Source organism: Lacerta agilis, chromosome 10 (genome assembly GCF_009819535.1).
Source record: "Lacerta agilis isolate rLacAgi1 chromosome 10, rLacAgi1.pri, whole genome shotgun sequence".
Classification (NCBI taxonomy): domain Eukaryota; kingdom Metazoa; phylum Chordata; class Lepidosauria; order Squamata; family Lacertidae; genus Lacerta; species Lacerta agilis.
In genome coordinates, this window is record NC_046321.1 from 4,487,932 (window position 1) to 4,510,445 (window position 22,514).

Consider the following 22,514-nt stretch of genomic DNA (forward strand, 5'->3'; position numbering starts at 1 on the left):
ATGTTTAGCCTGGAAAAGAGGAGACTGAGAGGAGATAGGACAGCCATCTTCAAATATCTCAAGGGCTGTTGTATGGAAGAGGGAACAAGCTTGTTTTCTCCTGCTCTGGAGGGTAAGACTTGAACCAACGACTTCAAATTACAAGAAAGGAGATTCTGAGAAAACATCAGGAAGAACTTTCCGACAGGAAGAGCTGTTCGTTGTTGTTTTTTAAATAATATTTATTAAGAAATTTTTAACATAACAAAATAACAAAAAACAACACAACAACTACAATAACAACAACAAAAAACACACTACAATAATTACAACTTATCATCTTAAAAAAAATGTATTTTCCTCACATCTTGGTTGGACTTCCTCCTATCTCCTCCTTCTGCGTCCCTTATGAATACCTTTTTTGTAACTTCCAAAATCTGATAATTCTATCTATTTTCTAATAACAACTTATCATTTAACATCTCTTAACCTATATTGTATCGGTATCGAAATAATTGAATCTATCTCTTATCCTAATCCTAACAGTTAAACTCAAACTTATCGAAATAATTGAATCTCTTATCCTAATCCTAACAGTTAAACTCAAACTTATCTAACTTCAACTCTACAGCCTATCCTATCCTCAGAATATATCTAATTTTCAATCTTACAATGCTCTTTTAAATACAATTTAAATTTTCCCCATTCTTTCTCCACTGCGTCGTCTCTCTGGTCACGGATTTTCCCGGTCATTTCTGCAAGCTCCATATAGTCCATCATTTTCATCTGCCAGACAGGAAGAGCTGTTCGAGGGGGGAGTGGTCTCCCTTGTGAGATTGTGGCCTCTCCTTCCTTGGAGGTTTTTAAGAAGAGGTTGGAAGGCTCTCTGTCATGGATACTTCAGCTGAGATTCCTGCATTGCAGGGGCTTGGAATAGATGGCCCCCGGGGGCCGTTCCAACTCTCCAATTCTATGATCCTAGGAACTACGGCCAGTCACAGTAACAAACTGGTGCTTTTAGCTCAAAGGAGTCCCTCTCAGCCCTTCCTGGAGATGTCAGTGGGAATTGAACCTGAGACCTTCTGCTTGCTGGGCAGATGCTTTTCTCACTGAGCTACAGCCCCTCCCTGAGGAGCACCCTCCATCTCTGGCATCAGACCACGCCTGATGAGTCTTCTATCCACCCAGCAGGTTTCTCCAGAAAGGAGCACGATCCAATGCCAGGCCTTAGGCCACGAATGAGGGTGTGGGCTGACGTCACTCTACGCCCCTACACCACGCTAGATTTTCCTGTTTTGGCAGGGATCGCGACCGAACGCTTCTCTTGCTGAGAAAGAGAGGGAGAGAGGCTGCTTGCTGCGAGATTGGAGGCAACAACATGGCTCAGCGGCTCACGGAGGAACAACTCACTGAGTACAAAGAGGCCTTCTCGCTCTTTGACAAAGATGGCCACGGGGCCATCACCACCAAGGAGCTGGGCACCGTCATACGCTCCCTGGGCCACAACCCGACCGAAGCCGAGCTGCAGGGCATGATCAACAAGGTGGACGCCAACGGCAGCGGCACGGTGGACTTTGCCGAGTTCCTCTCGCTGATGGCAAAGCAGTCGAGGGGTTCCGACAGCGAGGAGGAGATCCGGGAAGCTTTCCGGGTCTTCGACAAGGACGGGAACGGATACATCAGCACGGCAGAGCTGCGTCACGTTATGACCAACCTGGGGGAGAAGCTGACGGACGAAGAAGTGGACGAGATGATCAAGGAGGCCGACGTGGACGGAGACGGCAGAGTCAACTACGAAGAGTTCGTGCGGGTGATGATGGAGAAGTGAAGGCCCTAGGTAACAAACCGTTACAATTTTCACGACGGTACATTGCCTTGCGGTGGGGTGCAGGAGGGAGTTCCCTGCCCCAAGGTGCCTACAGTCCCAAAACTCGACTGGAGAGAGAATGAAGGGAAAGGAGGAATGGGAGAGGCCAGGGTGATACAGGGATGGGCAGGAGCAGGCCTGTGGACTTTGCTGTGGTCAACGATGACCACTAATTCGTGGAGCTCCTTGTTTAATTCACAGGGAGCTCGGCGGAGCTCTGCAAATTTCACTTTCCCTTAGTAGTCATTCACTTCTGTTCTCTGCTCTCACTTCTTCTTTCGCCTGGCCAGAAGCCTTTCTTCCTGGGAAGGTGGTGGTATTGTGGGCAGGAGAAATTTGACAAATCAAACTAGGACAAAGTACAACCTGCGCTCCGTTTCTCTGCAACCCAGCGAATTTGAGAGGCTTCACAAACGGCTGGAACCAGCAAACAATCCTTCTAAATGACATTTCCTGGAAACCACAGGAGGGGAGAGGGCTCTTTTTTATTTTATTTTTGAATCGGTTTTATTAAGATTTAGGGGGGGGGAAAGAATACAAAGTTTATGACCAAGTAATAATAATAATAATAATAATAATATTTATTATTTGTACCCCGCCCATCTGGCTGGATTTCCCCAGCCACTCTGGGCGGCTTCCAACAGAAATCAAATACAAAAATATCAAACATTAAAAACTTCCCTAAAAAGGGCTGCCTTCAGGTTTTTTCTGAATGTCAGGTAGCTGTTTATTTCCCTGACCTGTGATGGGAGGGCGTTCCACAGGGCGGGCGCCACTACCGAGAAGGCCCTCTGCCTGGTTCCCTGTAGTTTTGCTTCTCGCAGTGAGGGAACCGATAGAAGGCCCTCGGCGCTGGATCTCAGTGTCCGGGCTGAACGATGGGGGTGGAGACGCTCCTTCAGGTATACAGGACCGTAAAAACGTAAAAACACAAACCAAAGAGAGAGAGAGAGAAAATAGGGAAATAGGGGAAGGAGAAAAGGAAAAAAGAAAAAAAGAAAAAAGGGAAAGCAAGAGGAAAAGAGGGGGGAAAAGAGAACTTCCGAGAGCCAGTGTGGTGTAGTGGTTAAGAGTGGTAGACTCGTAATCTGGTGAACCGGGTTCGCTTCCCTGCTCCTCCACATGCAGCTGCTGGGTGACCTTGGGCTAGTCACATTTCTCTGAAGTCTCTCAGCCTCACTCAGCCTCACTTGTTGGGGAGGAAAGGAAAGGAGAATGTGAGCCGCTTTGAGACTCCTTCGGGTAGTGAGAAAGCAGGATATCAAATCCAAACTCTTCTTCTTCTTCTTCTTCTTCTTCTTCTTCTTCTTCTTCTTCTTCTTCTTCTTCTTCTTCTTCTTCTGTCAGTTGTATATAAAAACTATTCAACACATCCAAACAGCCAGCAAAACTACTTTCTATATGCCCACATTATCTTCAATCCTCAACCTGAAATATCACAAGTTCTTTTTCTTTTTTGTGCAAAAAAACAAACAAACGAAGATTTCCCCCCTATCTTTAGTAAATGCTGACGACGACTTTTCTCTGATTAGGCATGTCAGCTTTGCCATCTCAGATCAATCTAGTAATTTAAACAAGCATTGAAGAGGGCTCTTGTGTTCGAATCCTGCTTGCCGGTTTCCCACAGGCATCTGGTTGGCTGCTGCGTGAACAGGATGCTGCAGCAGATGGGCCACTGGCCTGATCCAGCAGGCCACTCCTCTCCTCTGGGGTGCCAGTCTTCCGCAGAGCTTTGACAGGGAGCATTGGGGAAAGTCCATAGTGGCAGAGCATCTGCTTTGAGTGCAGAAGATCACAGGTCCAATCTCCAGCATCTCCAGGCAAGGGTGGGGAGGACTGTGGCCTGAAACCCTGGAGAGCTGCTGCCAGTCAGTGTGGGCAATATCAAGCAAGATGGGCCAATGGCCGGACTCAGTTGCCTTTCTTCCTGTGGATGTTGTTGTTGTTGTTCAGTCGTTCAGTCGTGTCCGACTCTTGGTGACCCCATGGACCAGAGCACGCCAGGCACGCCTATCCTTCACTGCCTCTCGCAGTTTGGCCAAACTCATGTTAGTAGCTTCAAGAACACTGTCCAACCATCTCATCCTCTGTCGTCCCCTTCTCCTTGTGCCCTCCATCTTTCCCAACATCAGGGTCTTTTCTAGGGAGTCTTCTCTTCTCATGAGGTGGCCAAAGTACTGGAGCCTCAACTTCAGGATCTGTCCTTCTAGTGAGCATTCAGGGCTGATTTCTTTGAGAATGGATAGGTTTGATCTTCTTGCAGGCCATGGGACTCTCAAGAGTCTCCTCCAACACCAGAATTCAAAAGCATCAATTCTTCGGCGATCAGCCTTCTTGATGGTCCAGCTCTCACTTCCGTACATTACTACTGGGAAAACCATAGCTTTAACTATACGGATCTTTGTCGGCAAGGTGATGTCTTTGCTTTTTAAGATGCTGTCTATCCTGTGGATAGTATCCATCTAAGTTGCTAGCCATGGGAAACATGGAATTGTAGAGTTGGATGGGACCCCAAGCGCCGTTCTAGTCTAGCCCCCTGCAATGCAGGAATCAAATAATTTCAACAGGGCAAATCTGAGCAGGGCAAGCTCAGGATGCCACCCTATGTCCTTGTTGCTCATTCACTTACTTCCAGAGAGCTGTTGCACGCAGGTGCCACTTGTGAGCTTCCCATAAACATCTGGCTGGCCACTGGAAGAACAGGATGCTGGATGAAGGGCCACAGGCCTGATCCTGCTACAGGCATCCTCTGATGCTCTCATCTTCTGAAATCAGGGCAAAGCCCAGTGTAGTGAAATATGGAAACAAGCAGGGTGGCAACTTAAGTTGACAGAATCTGCGCTAATAATAATAATAATAATAATAATAATAATAATATATTTATACCCCGCCCATCTGGCTGGGTTTCCCCAGCCACTCTGGGCGGCTTCCAACAGAACATTAAAATGCCATAATCTATTAAACATTCAAAGCTTCCCTAAAGCTTTGTCGAGTCCATCGCAAAACTGTGAGTGAAGGATCAGCAATAGCAATGGACTAGCTGGAGAGGGAACTGCATTTTCCCTGAGAGTTGAGAAAATGTGTTGCACCTGCAGCAGAAACACTGTGTGGAGGATTCATATTTGGCCTACCTATGTAGCTCAGTGACAGACCGCATTCTTTCCACACAAGGAAAGAATGCAATTCTGCGATTCTCTGAGACGAATACCGTCGGTTGGACTCCTAAGTTCCTATGCATTTATCACACCGACACACACACACACACACACATGTGCAAAATCAACTAGGGGCATCTCAGGGCTTTGTCCTGGTGTCACGAAACCGGATGGATAATGCGATGAAAGTTGCAATGTGCGACAGTTCCACCCGATTTGCATTCCTGAACTGCTTCTGCCAACCCTATAAGAGCCCAACCTACACTGGGGCAAAGATGTTCCTCTGACTGGTTTCGCCACAAACAAGTAGATCCCTCTCCAGGCCAGGGTGTGGACCGAAGCAATCCGTCCCTTCATCTCCTCCTTCCGGCAGACGCTAGATTTTCCCATTTCAGCAGGGATAATGAGAGAGTGATTTCCTGGAGACGAGAGACAGAGAGAGAGAGAGAGAAGAGGCTGTGCTGGGCAGAGGACGGACACGCCATGGCTTACCGATTCACAGAAGCAGAACTCGACGTGGTCAAAGAGGCCTTCGCACATTTCGACACGGACGGCGATGGGGTGATCACTTCGTCGGAGATGGGAGAGGTAATGCGCTCCCTCGAGCACGTGCTGGTCAACCTGAGGGAGAGGTTCACGGACGAGAAGGTGGAGGAGATGATGAAACAGGTGGACGCCAACTCGGATGGGAAAGTCACCTACGAGGAGTTTGAGAAGCTGATGGTGGCCAGAGACCCCCGAGGCCCTCCATTCTAGGTACAGGTTAACAATCTCACATTAAATGCACAGCTGCAGGAGAGTTCTCTGCCCCGAGGAGCTTCCAGTTCAAGAGTTTGGCAGTGACGCGTGGATGAAGGAGGAGGGGAGATGTGACCAAGGGCAGGGAGCCATCTCTTAGGGACGGGGCAGGAATTCGATTCAATTCGTACCTATTTTTGAAATTTGCGCTTCTCTGAATTTTGCATTCTGCTTGTTCCCCAAATAATGTGATCTTGTGAAAATGACAAGATGCAAAGATGCATTATATTAAGAGAATTTGCTTAGCAAAACATGTATATATTAGGCATATATCTGTCAGAACTTTAGCATGGGTTTCTCTCAGAAAAAATGTGGAAATACAGAGGATGGAAAACAAAGAGAAAAGAATGTGGATGTTTTTGCCCGTTCCATATCTCCCATTCTGAGATGAAGATTGGGCAGAATCAGAAATGTGCTTCTTCCAGGCCTTCTCTCTTGCTTCTTTCCTCTGCTTTTTCTTTAATCCTCAGCTCTCAAACTACCTTTCGTTTCAAGATATCTGAGATGCACAGAATAGCTTTCAAAGAACAACCAAAACTGAGGGTGATATCATGCTCAGAGGCAGCCCTGAAATGTATGGATGTGACTAACTTTGACCTGTGAATTTTGATGCATCTACTTTGAGAAATGCTTGGCTGGCGACAATCCGAAACACGCAGTTTTTGAGGGCTCTGAGTTTGACCAGAGCAGGAGGTTTGGGGAGAGGGGAGAGGCTTAACCCCTCCCATGCCATTTTCCTGATGTAAATATCAGAGGTACAGACACAAATATCAAAGGTTGACTCGAAAAATCTTAACAAAATAATAATAAAAATTCCTTCCAGTAGCACCTTAGAGACCAACTAAGTTTGTTCTTGGTCTGAGCTTTCGTGTGCATGCACACTTCTTCAGATACACTGAAACGGAAGTCACCAGACCCTTAAATATAGTGAGGGAGTGGGGAGGGGTATTACTCAGAAGGGTGGTGGGAATGGGTGGGAATGGTGGGAATCAGCTGATCGGTGTGGAAAACCTGTAGACGACTGTTAACGACTGCAATTGGTCTTACAGGGAAAGGCAAGGGGTGAGATGGCTAAAGATAGCTTTGTCATGTATAATTTGATAAGAATCCAATGTCTTTGTTCAGACCAGGTTTCTCCATGGTTTTAAGTTTGGTGTTTAGTTGCAATTCAGCCACTTCTCTTTCCAGTCGATTTCCGAAATTCCTTTGTATTAAGACAGCTACTTTGAGATCTTTTATACACGCCTGCTCTGCTTCCCTTTCCCCCCCTCCCAGCGCTGGCATGACGCCTCCTCCTCGCTGGCCCACCCCTCGTGCCGAAAGAAGCGGCTGAAAGGGAAAAGGGGGGTAGCAAAGCGGGTGTGTTAACGGACCCGCTTTGCTTCCTTTCCACCCCCCTGTGGAGGCAGGAGCCGCCACCCAGCATCCCCAGGGGCGGGGTGTCGCACTGTGCATGTGCGTCATGACGTCATGACACATGCACACGCCGCGATGCCCAACCCCAGGGGTGCCTCTTGGCTTCCTGCCCTGGGCAGCCAAGGGGCCAGGAACGCCCCTGGCCGGTCCACTGTCCCTCAGACCATGTGGTGGGCTGGACTATATTTTTTTGGGGGGGGGGAATGAATGAATTCCTATGCCCCACAAATAAACCAGAGGTGCATTTTAAATAAAAGCACACATTCTACTCATGTAGAAAGACCAGGCAGACCCCACAAATAACCCAGAGGTGCACCTACAATAATAAAGTGCAAGTGTCTCTGCATCCAGTCCCTGTGTCCGTGGGATTGCGCTATTGCGCATGTGCCCCACGGACAGCCGTTGGGACTTGGAACGCAGAGACACTTCGGGAAAGGTCGGCGCGAGGAGAAGGTGGGAGGGAGGGAGGGAGGGAGGAAGGGCGGGCCGGCTGGCTGTCAGTAAGCGAGGAGGCGGCAAGCCAGCCAGGGAATGCCTGGACGTGAGAGCGGGAAGGGGCGGGGACGAGAGCGAGGGGGCGTGTCTGCGAGGCTGGGCGGGCGCGCGGAAGAGACCAGGCTGAGAGCGTTGACATTGCCTCCCCCTTCCAGCAACAGCGCCGCTCGCTTCTTGCAGCCCTGCCGGCGGCTCGAGATCGTGCAGCCGAGCTTGACGCGGTGTCCTAGTGCCCGTTAATTTAACGGGCATAATACCCACTAGTTTTAAATAAAAGGACACATTCTACTCATGTAAAAACACGCTGATTCCCGGACCGTCCGCAGGCTGGATTGAGAAGGCGATTGGGCCACATCTGGCCCACGGGTCTTAGGTTGCCTACCCCTGGTATAGATGCTGCCATGCTGAATTATCGAGTTATTACAAATGTGGAGGCAGGTATTTTGTGGCACCTGTGAATGGGCTAATGTGGGGCAAGGTGATCTCCTAGAATCATAGAGCTTTAAGGGACCCCAAGGGTCCTCTAGTCCAACCCCCCACAATGCAGGAATCTCAGCTAATGTATCTTGTAGCTGAGATTGAAGTTGTTAATAGGCAGCCTTACCCTAGTTGGGGTTGATGGGAGTTGGAGTCCTTAGGATTTGCGTGAGCAACGCTCTTCGGTAGAGCCTCCGGACGAGAGGATGGGGAGTCACGCTGCCTTCCTGTCTTGCTTGTGGGTTTACCTGGAAACCCCTGGTTGGCCGGCCACTTCTGGAAAAGGGATGCAGGCTGAGAGACATACTCTGCTTCGGCCCCGCAGAGCTCTCCTCACAGCCCCAGCCTTACAAACGGCTTCACCTGGACGAATCCGGGCATGAGACGGAACGTGTCTTCTTCGCATTGGCACCCGATTGTGTGCCTGCCCTTCCCGTGCAAACAGCAGCTTCAGAGGAGTCCTTTTCATCAGAATGGCAGTGGCGGTGAGGGAGGGAAAGGGTTAAACTCCTCCACTCCCCCTGCTGTGATTAAAATCATTATCGGCCTGTCCAGCAGTTGCTAGTTACACATCTCTAAAGTGCATGTTAAAGGACGTTTTTAATACAATGTCCGATTCAGTAGTATCCTTCTCATAGGATGGGAACAACAGAACAGGTGAGGGATAATGGTACAGTGTGGCCATCGGACATGGATGCTTCAGTTGAGATTCTTGCATTGCAGGGGGTTGGACTAGAGGACCCTTGGGAGTCCCTTCCAACTCCATGAGTCCTTAAACAGCTCAGGGCCGCAGTATGTCCATATGAACCTACCTGGACCCTGAGATCATCTCCTGAGGCCCTTCTTTGTGTGCCTCCTCTTCGAGAGGTCCGGAGGGTGTCAACACGAGAACAGGGCCTTCTCTGCAGTGGCTCCCCATCTGTGGAATGCTCTGCCCAGGGAAGTTCGCCTGGCACCTTCATTATACCCCTTTAGGCACCAGGCAAAAACATTCCATTTTAACTAGGCCTTTGGCTGATCCAATTTACATCCTATGTGTTTTTTGGGGGGATGGGGGGCTATTGGGTCATTGTTTGTATTTTTATTAGGTATTTTGTGGTTTTATATCTTGATTTTATTCTGTGATAATAATAATAATAATAATTTATTATTTGTACCCCGCCCATCTGGCTGAGCTTCCCCAGCAACTCTGGGCGGCTCCCAAACGAATGTTAAAACAATACAGCATTAAATATTAAAAACAGGGCTGCCTTCAGATGTCTCTTAAAAACAGGATAGCTGCTTATTTCCTTGACATCTGATGGAAGGGCCCTGAAACCCCTAGGTATAGGGCTGTATATAAATTCTATTAAATAATAACAATAATAATAATGACCCCAAGCGGGTTGACGAATGGGCCTCGCCATATTCTCTATTTTACCATTTCTTTCTTCCCTGCTTTTCTCTCTGCAGCGGAGCTGAGACTTCGGTTTACCCGCTGGCTGAAATTTGCAGAGAAATGCTATGCGTCTCGCCACCATCCCCGTCGACACTTAAGACCCCGAACTGCAACCTGAGAACTGGAGGAGCTTGCAGAGGAACATTCCCGAGCGGCTTCCTCTTCGCGGCCAGGTTGAAGGAGGCACGCCTGAGAGAAAGATCTGGGGCAGATGCTCCTTGTTGACAGTGCTGTCTCTGGCCCCAGGGGAAAATAAATTCATGGTACTCTTTTCAGTTGTGGAGTCTATTATTTGGCAGAGCTGGCTCCCCGGGAGAATACCTGGCCGTTCCATCTCTCAGCACAATCCCCAGGGAGGTTCTCCCATTCAGTTCAGCGGAGCTTGTGCAGTAGACCTCCCCAGGTTTGGGTCACATGCCTTTGTAATCCGGGGAGAGCAGGTTTTGAGAGCTTTGATCCTCCCTTGCTATTGGGTTGACCCTTTTGCCGGAAGGTCTTCCCATTCCGGTCCAAACTTTAGTCATAGGCAATTCATAGGCAATTTCATTTCCAGTGAAACTTAGGACATGGACCCATCTCAACCAGGGAGAATCATCATTATGATTTATTATATTTTTTATACTGCCCTTCATCCGAAGATCAGAGGGTGGTTTACAATATAAAAACACAAAAATACATACCATATAGTAACAAACGAAAACAACAACCCTCCCACAGGTCAGAAGGCCATGTTTAATTAGCCAAAGGCCTGGGAGAAGAGGGGTGTTTTAGCCTGGCAACTAAAGATCTGTAGTGATGGTGCCAGGTGAATCTCCCTGAGGAGAGCATTCCACAAACGGGGAGCCACCACAGAAAAGGTCCTGTTCTCAGGTTGCTGCTCTCCTGATCTCTTGTGGAAGAGGCACTTGAAGAAAGGCGGTCCAATCGCCTTCTCAGTCCAGCCAACGGATGGTCCAGGAATCAGCATGTTTTTACATGAGTAGAATGTGTGCTTTTATTTAAAGTGCATCTCTGTGTTATTTGTGTGGCATAGGAGTTTGTTCATCCCCCCCCAAAAAAATATAGTCCGTCCCCCCCCCCAAGGTCTGAGGGAAGGTGAAAAAGGTTGCTGACCCCTGCCCCAGATGATGATCACAGGGTCTGGGATATATGTGGAGAGGCAGTCCTTGAGGTATTTAGCTTCAAGGCTCCACCTCTGAGTCTTGAGATGGTGGTTTCAGAGCATCGGACAACCCCAAAGAACTTGATTCCCCGACGCATGTGAAAAATAACCCTCTCAGAGTAGTTCTGAGCCAAACACGTGTTCCCTGAGAAGGGAGGAGAAAAAGCAAATGACTCAGGTTCTGTCTGTTGTAGCGTGGGGTTAGTGATTTCAGCTTTCTGACCTAGCAGGCAGGAGACAGCTTCTTCATGTAACACTCTTTGTTCACGCAAACAAGACTGGAGACTGAGGAGAGGGAAGCTACATTTATAGGGACAGAAGACTGGCTAGAAAGGATACATTTTGGAGGGAACAAACTCAAGCAATCACAAAGCTGCCTTTTGGTGGGAACCAATAAGAGTGAGGATCCAAATACAGCAGCTTAATTGAACCAATAGTAGCTGTTCCTTCTGGAACAGAAAGGCAGTTACTTTGCCCTAATGCGAATACAGACAATAGTAATACAGATACAAAAACCACTGAATCAATACACAACACCGTCGGAGGCCTTTGGGTTCCTACGAAAAATGTCGGAGGGTGACAGATGATCCCATCTGGGGGCCAGAAACGAAAAGGACAAATGGTGGTCAGATCAGAAGGACCACGCCGAGCTACCAGATCTTTTCTCCAGACAGCCTGCTGGGAAGTGAAGCAGGGAGGGAGGAAAGGGAGGACATTAGATTCAGAGAACAGGCAGGCCGTCTTGATATACTCATGTGGATGAGGGCCCGAGGGCCGCATTCCCTGTTGGGCAGCCATCTGGGGGCCGCATGCTGGCGATGCATGGGCCAAAGACAAAAGTGCATGGAGCAATGAATGCAAATTTATCCTTGATATACTTGGTTATGTTTTCAGCGGCAGCAGCTCATCAGCTGAAGAGGAAGTACTAGGAAACTGGTCTAGGTTTGACATCATCCCGGTGGTCAGTGGCATAGCGTGGGTTGCCAGTGCCCGGGGCTTTGTGGAAGGGATGGTGGGAGGAAAGGAAATGGAGGGAGCACTGCCTCAGGGTGCCCGTGTCACCCAGGAGTCCGAAACCACAGAGATCATAAAAGAAGAGTCATTCCATTGTCTGGAGAGGTTGCTTCCTGGTTTGCAATGGAGTCAGAAGTTTGCACCTGTATTGAGGCAGCACCGGGTGTGGAAATTTTGCACCCCTAACAATTTTGTGCCTCTAGGGAAACCTCCAAGCAGGATCTGAGTGCAAGAGCAACTCTCCGTCTCCTGAAGTTTCCAGCAGCTGGTATTCAGAAGCATCACTACTTTCATCTGTGGAGGCTGAGCAAATGTCATCACGGCAATTAGCCACCCATAAATTTGCCCAATCCTTTTTTTTTTTACAGTCATCCATGTTGGTGGCCATGACAGCTTCCTGTGGGAGGGAGTTCCACAGTTTAACTCTGTGCTGTGTGGAGAAGGACTTTCTTCTGTCTGTCCCAAATCTTCCAACATTCATGTTATAAACTCCTATCATGTCATCTATTGGCGGGAAGGTGAACGGTGTTTCTGTGCGCATTGGTTTCCGTCACGGTGTCGCGTTGCGCCAGAAGCAGTTTAGTCCTGCTGGCCACATGACCTGGAAAGCTGTCTGTGGACAAATGCAGGCTCCCTTGGCCTGAAAAGCAAGATGAATGAGGCACCCCATAGTCAAATTCAACCATCCAGGGGGTCCTTAACCTTTTACCCTTTTACCTCTAGCAACCCAAGATTCTGCAAACTGCTTTTGCCCACAAATGAAGGCCTTATAAAACCACACTTTTAACTTCATGATTCCCTTTCCTCCAATTACATGAAATCTGAATAATAATAATAATAATGATGATGATGATGTTCACTACCTTCTTGCCTCTTTCATTTGCTACCCAAACGGGACTGGCAGGTTGTGTAACTTAAAAGGGTGTGGATCTTGTACCTCCCCGTGATTCAGTTGGCTCCAACAGAAGCTCAACCTGGGTGTTGCCTAACCTCTCCCCAAATTGTGGATCATCCCTGGGCAGAGGGCCAGAGAAGACACCCACAGTTCTTGGCAACTCCCAAAAAAACGGAAGAGAAGAAGTTCTTCATTGCGCCAGAGAACGCCAAGGCAGTCACAGGGCGACCGTGGAAGTTGTTGGGAGCAACGAGGAAGCCATGGCTGAACATCTCTCGGAAGAGCAGATCGCTGAGTTCAAGGAGGCCTTCCTGATCTTCGACAAAGATGGAGATGGTGCCATCACCACCAAAGAGCTGGGCACCGTCATGAGGTCTCTTGGGCAGAATCCGACCGAAGCCGAGCTCAAGGAAATGATCGATAAGCTGGACGCTGACGGGAATGGCACTGTGGACTTCCCAGAGTTCCTGTCCTTGATGGCAAGGAAGATCCAGAACTCCGATGGGGAGGAAGAAATCCGGAACGCCTTCCGGGTCTTCGACAAGGATGGGAACGGCTACGTCAGCGCCGCGGAGCTGCGCCACATCATGACCAACCTTGGCGAGAAGTTGACGGACGAAGAGGTGGAGGACATGATCAAGGAGGCTGACGTGGACGGAGATGGGCAGGTCAACTACGAGGAATTCCTGAAGATCATGTCCTGCAAGTGAAGACCGCACCTGAGGGACTTGGGTCTGTGTACCCGAGGACAGTCGGACTTCTGGCTATTTCACTGGACATGTCTTCTTCTCCTTTGCATGGCCTGGGTGAGGTGGTTTGGCTTAGCGGCTGATCAAATATGATTAAACGGATAACGAGCGGTGGGGAACAGCACTAATTTGATGGGAGAATCCGGAGTTCCAATGCACTTTTTCCTTTCGCTTTCTCTGTGGCCCAGAGGGATTTGTGGCCCGGCAAATGGGATCACGTTGCATTCTTGCTACAAAACGAATTGAGAGGAGGCTGCCAGCCACAGTCCAGAACGGAGCCAACAGATGGAAGGCAGATTATGATCTACTGGGTGGACTGTAGAAGATTGGCGAGGGGGCAACCCAGCCAGGTGGGACGGGTACAAATAATAAATTGAATATTTCTGATGCCTGGTAGTGTAACATCAGCAAGTGAAAATAAATTTTGCCGTGGCTGGTCTTGTACTAATCGCTCAACCTCATCTGCGGAATACAAGTATTATTAATTGGTTTCCTATCTGTTCTCTCCCCCCACCCCACCCCTTCCAGCACTGCTAACCAATATTAAGAGTTTGGGGCCAGATTAACCGATGAGTCGTATGTCAAATGTAGGTTTGCACTTGTAGAATGCAGGTCATTCCGGTGCACGAGTCATGGGGGCAGGTGGTAACTGGCTCCGCCCCCCCAAACCACCATTTTGCACCTGGCTCTGATAGGTGCACCTTGGAGATTTTGTTAAAAAAAACAACCCCGAAAGAATCCCGATGCCTTTGCTTCCTGTTTCTGTGAAATGGGCATAGCAGTGACTTGGAAAGTTTCGTGGGGAAGTGTTCTTACAAATGGGGAGTACCAGTGTAAGGGGCTGAGGGTTTCGCAAAACTCTTTTACCCCCCCCTCCCTCCCTAAGCAGAGTAATGTAATGAGTTAAATTTTTATTGTTTAAATGAATGAATAAATAAATCTCCCTGCGTGGGAAGGGATGGAAGGTTGGCGGCTGGCTTCTGAGTTCAGCTCCCAACTTTTCTGTCACGCTCTCAAGTGACCAAGAAACAGAGCTCAAAGTAGGTCTTTGTGGACAGATGGGATTCCTCGAGAAGAAAGAGAGGAGCTGCCTTTATGGCCGCCGTCCCTCTGGCTTCTCTGGTCCGCAGGGTTTGAACAGCCAACCAAAACATCAGGTTCGGCGAGGCTATAAAAAGAGAGCGCTGAGATATATTCAGATGAAATACAATGGAAGGGCTGTGCTATTTTAAGTGGCCTCCAAGCCTGTCGGGTTTTGTCTTTTGCGGTCTGCCCCTGAACTCTGACGGCATCAGATATTAAACACCCGTTTGCTTGCTCAAGGAAGAATAAAAGGGAAAGGAGAGAAGGAGTGCGTCACACGGACATGTTTTCCAAGTGTACATTGAAAATGCTGATGATAAAGATCGCCGACTCTGGCTCCCGACCCACAAGTGACGGGTGGGAAGTGAGTAAGCCAGAATGGCTGAAATCTGGTTCCTTTTCTGGCCGTGTTTCCGGGGCCCCCCAAATTCCTTGGAAGCTTAGCAGGCAGAGAGTCATCATCACTCAGAAGACGTCCCTTGTGATACATAGTTGTAGGAGAATCACAGAATTGTAGGGTCGGGAGGGACCCTGAGGGTCATCTAGTCCAGGGGTGGCCAACTCCCAAGATACTGCGATCTACTCACAGCAGAGTTAAAAACTGGCAGTGATCTACTCCCTTCTTTTTGGGGGGTTCAGGTCAAAGTTGTTGAGTTTTTTCAGGGAGGAGGTAAAATGTTGAGCTTTTTTTAGGGGAGCCACAGTTGTTCAGCTTCTTTGGGGGGAGCCAATGATCTACCAGTGATCTACCGCAGAGGTCCAGTGATCTACCGGTAGCTCACGATCTGCCTGTTGGCTGTGACTGATCTAGTCCAAACCTCTGCAGGAATAGGGAGCTGTCCGAAATGGGGATCGAACCTGCAACCTTGGCGTTATCAGCACCATGCTCTAACCAGCCCGGGTAGCCCAGCTGGTTTGAGTGCGGTGCTGATAAAGCCAAGGTTGCAGGTTGTAGGACAACTGCGTATTCCTGCATTGTAGGGGGTTGGACTAGATGACTCTCAGGACCCCTTCCAATTCTGTTTCTATGAACTGAGCTACCCAAGGCTAAGCCCTGGGGGTGTTCAAAGGCATTTCCAGGGGTTGCACCCTACCAAAGGGACCCATTGCCAACACACCCACCCAAAAGCCCTGACTTTGCTGTTCATTCATGTAATCCATGCTGACCATTCATGGAATCCGTGCAGATTTGTTGGCTGCAATAAGACAATCAGCACCAGAGGCTCCTCTGCCACTAGCACCATACAATGTGGATGCCAGCTCACTCAATGTCAGGGACTGGACTGAGGAGGAATGGTGGGAACCCCCCCCTCCCCAAAAAAAATCTTCCTGCACCTTCCCGAGAAGTGGAGGGCAGTATAGATTTAGAACAGCGGTTTGCAGAAGGGCATAGTTCAGAGGCTGCAGAGCGGAGAAGCTGGGAAATATTGGGAGAGAAGCAGGAAGAAGCAGAAGCAGGAGAGAGACAGCTGACCGACTCAGTGTCCTTGGGAAGCATTCCTGACCCCCCCCCCCGTCTCCCAGGACAAGGCGAGCATTAAGAGTAGTAGAACAGAAAGCTCAGAGGCAGAAAGCACAGATCAGTCATCGCAGGGATGACGTAGAATAGGAGAGATGGAGGGGGTAGGATTTTACTCGGAGCAACGGTCATTTTCTAAGAGAGACCGCATTCCTTCGTCTCTCTCTGTGAATATTGAATAAACTACTTCGGTAAGAACTCCTTCTTGTTTTGCTGCTTCCTGGCTGCCACTGTGGGAGGGATAGGATTCCCTGAGGTCTGACACTCAAGCACATTGATGCTGCCAGATTGATGTGCCACAACGCACACGTCTCAGAAGCTGCAGCTTTGACAAGTCCCAGCATCGCCTTGTGTTTTGAGCCAGGCAGGGGGCATTTATTCATGGTGTCTCCCTGAGTGGGTCCGAGAGACACGTCCGAGGCCCAAAGTCATGTGATGAAGATGGCGATATTTCTTAATATCCTGCCTTTCCTCCAGACAGGCGAAACAACACAGATAAAAGACAAAAAGCTAAAAACATATAAAATCATAGTAATAATAGATGCATAGAGTTGGAAGGGACCCCGAGGATCATTTAGTCCAACCCGCAACAATCTTTTTGCCCAATGTGGGACTCGAACCCACAACCCTGAGATTTAGAGTCTTATACTCTACCGACTGAGCTATTATCATTAACTAATGATAACAGTGTAATTAAACTCTAATAGAATTAAAACAACAATAATAGAATTAAAACAAATCCACTACTGTCATTGTGGCGGTTATGGTGGTCTCACTTCATAAGGCCCGTGGCTCTTCTGGTCAGCATCCAGTGGCCAATCAGATACTGATCAGAAGCCCATCAACGATGGCCTTATCCTCCCGGAATTGGCCTAATCCTCTTCCAAAGCCATTCAACTTGGTGGCCATCACTACTTCTTGTGGGAGTGAGTTCCACAGTTCAGCTCTGCACTGGGTGAAGAAGTACTTTCCTTTGGCTGGATCCTGCAACGTTCATCTTTGCTGGACGTCGCCAAGTTCCGCTGTTCTGCAACAGTGCGCCGGAGCCATAGGAACACAGGAAGCTGCCTTATCCCGAGTCAGACCATTGCTCCATGGAGGCGCAGGTTGCAGCCACAGCAAAGGTGGCATTTTTCCATCTCCGCCATGTTAAGCAGTTGGCCCCCTACCTCTCTCGCCCTGATCTGGCCACAGTGATCCATGCGACGGTCACCTCCAGACTTGACTATTGTAACTCGCTCTACGCGGGGCTGCCCCTAAGGCTGACCCAGAAACTCCAGCGGGTGCAGGATGCCGCGGCGAGGCTCCTTACCGGGTCTTTGCCGCGGGACCACATTCATCCAGTGCTTTACCAGCTGCACTGGCTCCTGGTGGAGTACAGGGTCAGGTTTAAGGTGCTGGTTTTGACCTTTAAAGTCCTATGCGGCTTAGGACCCTCGTACCTAAGGGACCGCCTCTCCTGGTATGTCCCGTGTAGGACCTTAAGGTGCTCAAATAATAATCTTTTGGAGGTCCCGAGCAACAAAGATGCTAGGTTGGCCTCAACTAGGGCCAGGGCCTTCTCAGTATTGGCCCCGACTTGGTGGAACAGTCTATCACAAGAGACCAGGGCCCTGCGGGATTTGGTATCTTTCCGCAGGGCCTGTAAGACGGAGCTGTTCCACCTGGCCTTTGGGTTGGCTTCTGTTTGATATTTATGCTTCATTCTTTTATTGGTGGGTTATTTGAAAATGAGACTGCAGTTTTAATATTGAATTTTTAAATTTGTATTTTAATCTGTTATTTTAAATTGATTGGGTTTATGTTTTCCTGTGATTTTAATTAGTGTTAGCCGCCCTGAGCCCGGTTTTTAGCTGGGAAGGGCAGGGTACAAATAAAAAATTATTATTATTATTATTATTATTACTAGCTCAGTATGGCCTACACTGACTGGCAGCAGCTCTCCAGGGTTTCAGGCAGGGTTCCCTGCTACCTGGAGATACCTGCAGGGTTTGAACCTGGGACCTTTATCTTGCAAGGCAGATAATCTACAAGTGAGCTACAGCCTTTCTGGGCTCTGGATCCAGGTAAATCTCCAGGCATGAAGGCGAACCACCCCCATTCCTTCCTAGAATGGCCCCCTCCCCCTGACCCCCTCCCAGCCAAACACAATGTCTTGGGAACGAGAGCCAGAAGATTCTATCCTTTTCTGGCTTCGCTTCTCCCTTTCCTTTCCCTTAAACCCTCGGAGATCCCCTCGGAATGCGTGGCCTTTGCCATCCCTCTGCGTTTGTGTTTTCGGAGCTAAACAAATAACGCCGGCCCTCCTGTTTTCTATCTGGATGCCACTGGCCTAAAAAGTTGGGCTCCTCCGGAGAGCCTCTCTTGCCCCGGGACTGGAAAAACAACAACCCCAAAACAGAAACAGATGCAGAGAAGGGGGAAAGGAAAATTGGAGACGGTTCTTCAGAGAGCAGCTCGTTGCGCCGGGATCATCTGGAGCGATTCTTGCCGTGCAAGGATGTCGGTGCAACGGCTCCTTAACCCCCGTGATCTGCGCCTGCCGGGCCTAGTTAATTGCTGCCTGGCATTCGGAGAGTCCGCCTTCGCCGCCAGTATTGTGTCCTGACAGATGGAGAGCTTCAGAGCTCTTTCTCCGCATTGCGGAGGGGGGAATCCGCAGCTCTCCTGATGTTGAAGGACTCCAGTTCTTGTCCGTCCTAGACAGCATGGCCCAGGGTCAAAGGGGTGAAAGGAGTTGTGGTCCAACAACCTTACAGGGGGGAGCACAGGTTCCTCACCCCTCCCCCCAGCTGCACATCATGCCTGGGAGACCCAACGGGATAGCTCAGTCGGTGGAGCAGGAGACTCTTAATCTCAGGGTCGTGGGTTCGAACCCCATGTTGGGCAAAAGATTCCTGCACTGCAGGGGGTTGGACTAGAGGACCCTTGGGGTCCCTTGCAACTCTACAGTTCTATGACTCTATGATTTTCCTTCATCCTTGGGCAGGGGTAGGAAACCTAAGGCCCGTGGGCCAAATGCGGCCCAATCGCCTTCTCAATCCGGCCCGCGGATAGTCCGGGAATCAGCATGTTTTTACATGAGTAGAATGTGTCCTTTTATTTAAAATGCATCTCTGGGTTATTTGTGAGGCCTGCCTGGTGTTTTTACATGAGTAGAATGTGTGCTTTTATTTAAAATGCATAGGAATCCGTTCATTCCCCCCCCCAAATATAGTCCATCCCCCCACATGGTCTGAGGGACGGTGGACTGGCCCACGGCTGAAAAAGATTGCTGACCCCTGTCCTTGGCCATGCAGGCTGGGGGGTGATGGGAGTTGGAGTCCAACAACATCTGGAGAACACCAGCCTGGATCTAGGTTGTTATAATTTCCCCTTCTTCTCCCTCTTCTTCTTCTTCTTCCTCCTCCTCCTCTTCTTCTTCTTCTTCTTCTTCTTCTTCTTCTTCTTCTTCCTCTTCCTCTTCTTCTTCCTCTTCTTCTTCTTCTTCTTCTTCTTCTTCTTCCTCCTCCTCCTCCTCCTCCTCCTCCTCCTCCTCCTCCTCCTCCTCTCTCTCCTCCTCCTTCTTCTTCTTCTCTTCTTCCTCCTTCTTCTTCTTCTTCTTCTTCTTCTTCTTCTTCTTCTTCTTCTCTTCTTCTTCTTCTTCCTCCTCCTCACTCTTTTCCCTAGCAGGGACTCAAGCCAGCATACAGATAAAAAGGGAACAGCTAAAAACATAGAAAACAACAACAGCAATATTTTTAAAACTATGTAAGTAGCTTTCTAATTATTGTCATTATTTTCTGCGTTTCTAGCTGTTCCTGTTTCATATACAGCATGTAAGATCTATTATCCATTCATCCATTTCATTTTTCCATTCGTTCATTACATTTCTCGTCTTTTTATGCTGCTTTCCACCGTGTTTCATTCGTGAATCACGAAGCGGCTCACAAGCAACAATAACATAATAGAACATCGCAAATGCAACGTAAATCATATGTAATGATTAACAAGTTCCCATTAAAACAATTACAAATCATCAGTAGAACAATGACGTTCTGAAAAACAACTAAAAGAACAAGCTAAACAGCACAATTACAATACAAACAACAACAACATTTATTAGGTTTGTGAGGTCCATGCCTTTACACAAAACACCATACAACACCATTAAAAAGTAAACAATAAAATTATTAAAATAGGTTTAAGATTTTAAAAGCCTGTGCCGCGTTGCCGCAGCAAAGGGGACAAATCCAGACCAAACAAAAAAACAAAGAGGCAAAAAATGAAACCCAACACCCCCCATACAGGAAAAAGGATTCAACAGGTTAGGAGAGCGATGGGAGGGCCTTCTCAATAAAAGTCATATTGCAAGGGTCACAAAGTACAACAGCATTCATAATCTATATTAAAAACATACAGATAATTACAATAAAAACAGAGCCAGCACTTTCATCAGTTCCCACAAGCCTGTTGGAAAAAGCAGGTCTTCTTCACCTGCCAGCAGAAAGATAGCATAGCAAGGAGGGAGCCAGTCTGGATTCTCTAGGGAGGGAATTCCAGAGTTTTCTGGGAGGAGCCATCACCGAGAAGGCCCTCCCTTGCATCCCCACCAAGCGTACCTGTGAAGGTGGCAGGACCAAGAGAAGGGCATCCCCCAAAAATCTCAGAACCCAGGCAGGTATATGGGGGGGGGGAACAGTCTTTCAGATTGTTGTTGTTGTTCAGTCGTTCAGTCGTGTCCGACTCTTCATGACCCCATGGACCAGAGCATGCCAGGCACGCCTATCCTTCACTGCCTCCTGCAGTTTGACGAAACTCATGCTAGTCGCTTCAAGAACACTGTCCAACCATCTCATCCTCTGTCATCCCCTTCTCCTTGTGCCCTCCATCTTTCCCAACATCAGGGTCTTTTCCAGGGAGTCTTCTCTTCTCATGAGGTGGCCAAAGTACTGGAGCCTCAGCTTCAGGATCTGTCCTTCCCATGAGCACTCAGGGCTGATTTCTTTAAGGATGGATAGGTTTGATCTTCTTGCACTCCATGGGACTCTCAAGAGTCTCCTCCAGCACCATAATTCAAAAGCATCAATTCTTCGGCGATCAGCCTTCTTTATGGTCCAGCTCTCACTTCCGTACATTACTACTGGGAAAACCATAGCTTTAACTATGCCTTGGATCACTGCCTTGTTGTGGCGAAGGGGCTTGAATTACTCAGGGAAGCTATGGACAGGTCAAGATGGACAGGTCATAGTGGAGAGTTTGGACCAAACGTGATCCACCTGGAGAAGGAACTGGCATGCCACTCCAGTATCCCTGCCAAGAAAACTCCATGGACAAAGACAACAGGTCTTTCAGATAGCTTGGACCTAAGTCATATTAGTATTGCTGGTTCTGACTAGCAGTGGTTCAATCAAGCAGCAGGATTGAACCTAGAACCCAGAAACCCGCTGTAGATTGAGTGAGACTCCTGGCTCATCTAGCATAGTACTACCCTGACCGGCAGCGTCTCTCCAGGGCACCTGTCATAGTGGCCTCCAGATGTTGGACTCCAATTTCCACCATCCCTGACTATTGGCTAAATGGGCAGGAACTGATGGGAGTTGGAGTCCAGCATCTCGCACCACATTAGCTAACCCTGGCATTGTGAAGAAGAAGTATTTCGATTTGATATCCCGCTTTTTCACTACCTGAAGGAGTCTCAAAGCAGCTAACATTCTCCTTCCTCCCCCACAACAAACACCCTATGAGGTGAGTGGGGCTGAGAGACTTCAGAGAAGTGTGACAAGCGCAAGGTCACCCAGCAGCTGCATATGGAGGAGCGGGGAAGCGAACCCGGTTCACCAGATTACAAGTCTGCCGTTCTTAACCACTACACCACGCTGGCTCTCAGCAATGTGAGTGAAGCCTGGACTCTACAACTTCAGACCAGGGTTGAGTAGTATTCAGTGCTAGTCCTACTCAGAGTAGACCAATTGAAATCAATGAACCTAAGGTAACCCTGTCTGCTATCTATGGTGGGTATGCTCTGAACAGGACTAGTGTTCAACAGCACCCCTATATTTTAGTTGTCCCCTAAACCACAGAGCCTAGGGCTTGCCAGTCAGAAGGTCGGCGGTTCCAATCCCAGCAACGGGGTGAGCTCTCATTGTTCGGTCCCTGCTCCTGCCCACCTAGCAGTTCGAAAGCACATCAAAGTACAAGTAGATAAATAGATACCACTCCAGCGGGAAGGTAAACGGCATTTCCGTGTGCTGCTCTGGTTCGCCAGAAGCGGCTTAGTCATGCTGGCCACATGACCCGGAAACGGTCTGCAGACAAACGTCAGCTCCCTCGGCCTATAGAGCGAGATGAGCGCCGCAACCGCAGAGTCGTCCACGACTGGACTTAACTATCAGGGGTCCCTTTACCCTTTACCTTTTTACCCATGTGAAAAAAATTCCCTGTTCACAGTAAGCTAGCACATCAGCCAGAAGCCTTTGCAAAACCTT

At 48.7% G+C, this 22,514-nt stretch overlaps 2 protein-coding genes across 2 annotated transcripts; both read left to right on the forward strand.

Annotated features, from left to right (window-relative positions):
• The first annotated feature begins 1,293 nt into the window (after positions 1 to 1,293).
• On the forward strand, positions 1,294 to 13,906 carry LOC117054078. Its single transcript, XM_033162535.1, has 5 exons — positions 1,294 to 1,803; positions 5,397 to 5,724; positions 7,075 to 7,158; positions 8,513 to 8,672; positions 12,754 to 13,906. Exons 1-5 carry the CDS (start codon positions 1,358 to 1,360, stop codon positions 13,404 to 13,406), a joined length of 1,671 nt encoding a protein of 556 aa, XP_033018426.1. The 5' UTR covers positions 1,294 to 1,357; the 3' UTR covers positions 13,407 to 13,906.
• On the forward strand, positions 5,271 to 9,896 carry LOC117053982 (calmodulin-like). Its single transcript, XM_033162390.1, has 2 exons — positions 5,271 to 5,757; positions 9,640 to 9,896. Exon 1 carries the CDS (start codon positions 5,485 to 5,487, stop codon positions 5,755 to 5,757), a length of 273 nt encoding a protein of 90 aa, XP_033018281.1. The 5' UTR covers positions 5,271 to 5,484; the 3' UTR covers positions 9,640 to 9,896.
• Positions 13,907 to 22,514: the final 8,608 nt, after the last annotated feature.

What these genes read in the sequence shown, in the direction of transcription:
- LOC117054078 (XM_033162535.1), top strand. Translation starts at nt 1,358, where the DNA reads ATGGCTCAGCGGCTCACGGAGGAACAACTCACTGAGTACAAAGAGGCC. An exon ending in GTGCGGGTGATGATGGAGAA is followed by an intron (nt 1,804 to 5,396) that starts GTGAAGGCCCTA and finishes TTCCCATTTCAG; the next exon opens with CAGGGATAATGAGAGAGTGA. An exon ending in AGGAGTTTGAGAAGCTGATG is followed by an intron (nt 5,725 to 7,074) that starts GTGGCCAGAGAC and finishes CCCCCCTCCCAG; the next exon opens with CGCTGGCATGACGCCTCCTC.
- LOC117053982 (XM_033162390.1), top strand. Translation starts at nt 5,485, where the DNA reads ATGGCTTACCGATTCACAGAAGCAGAACTCGACGTGGTCAAAGAGGCC.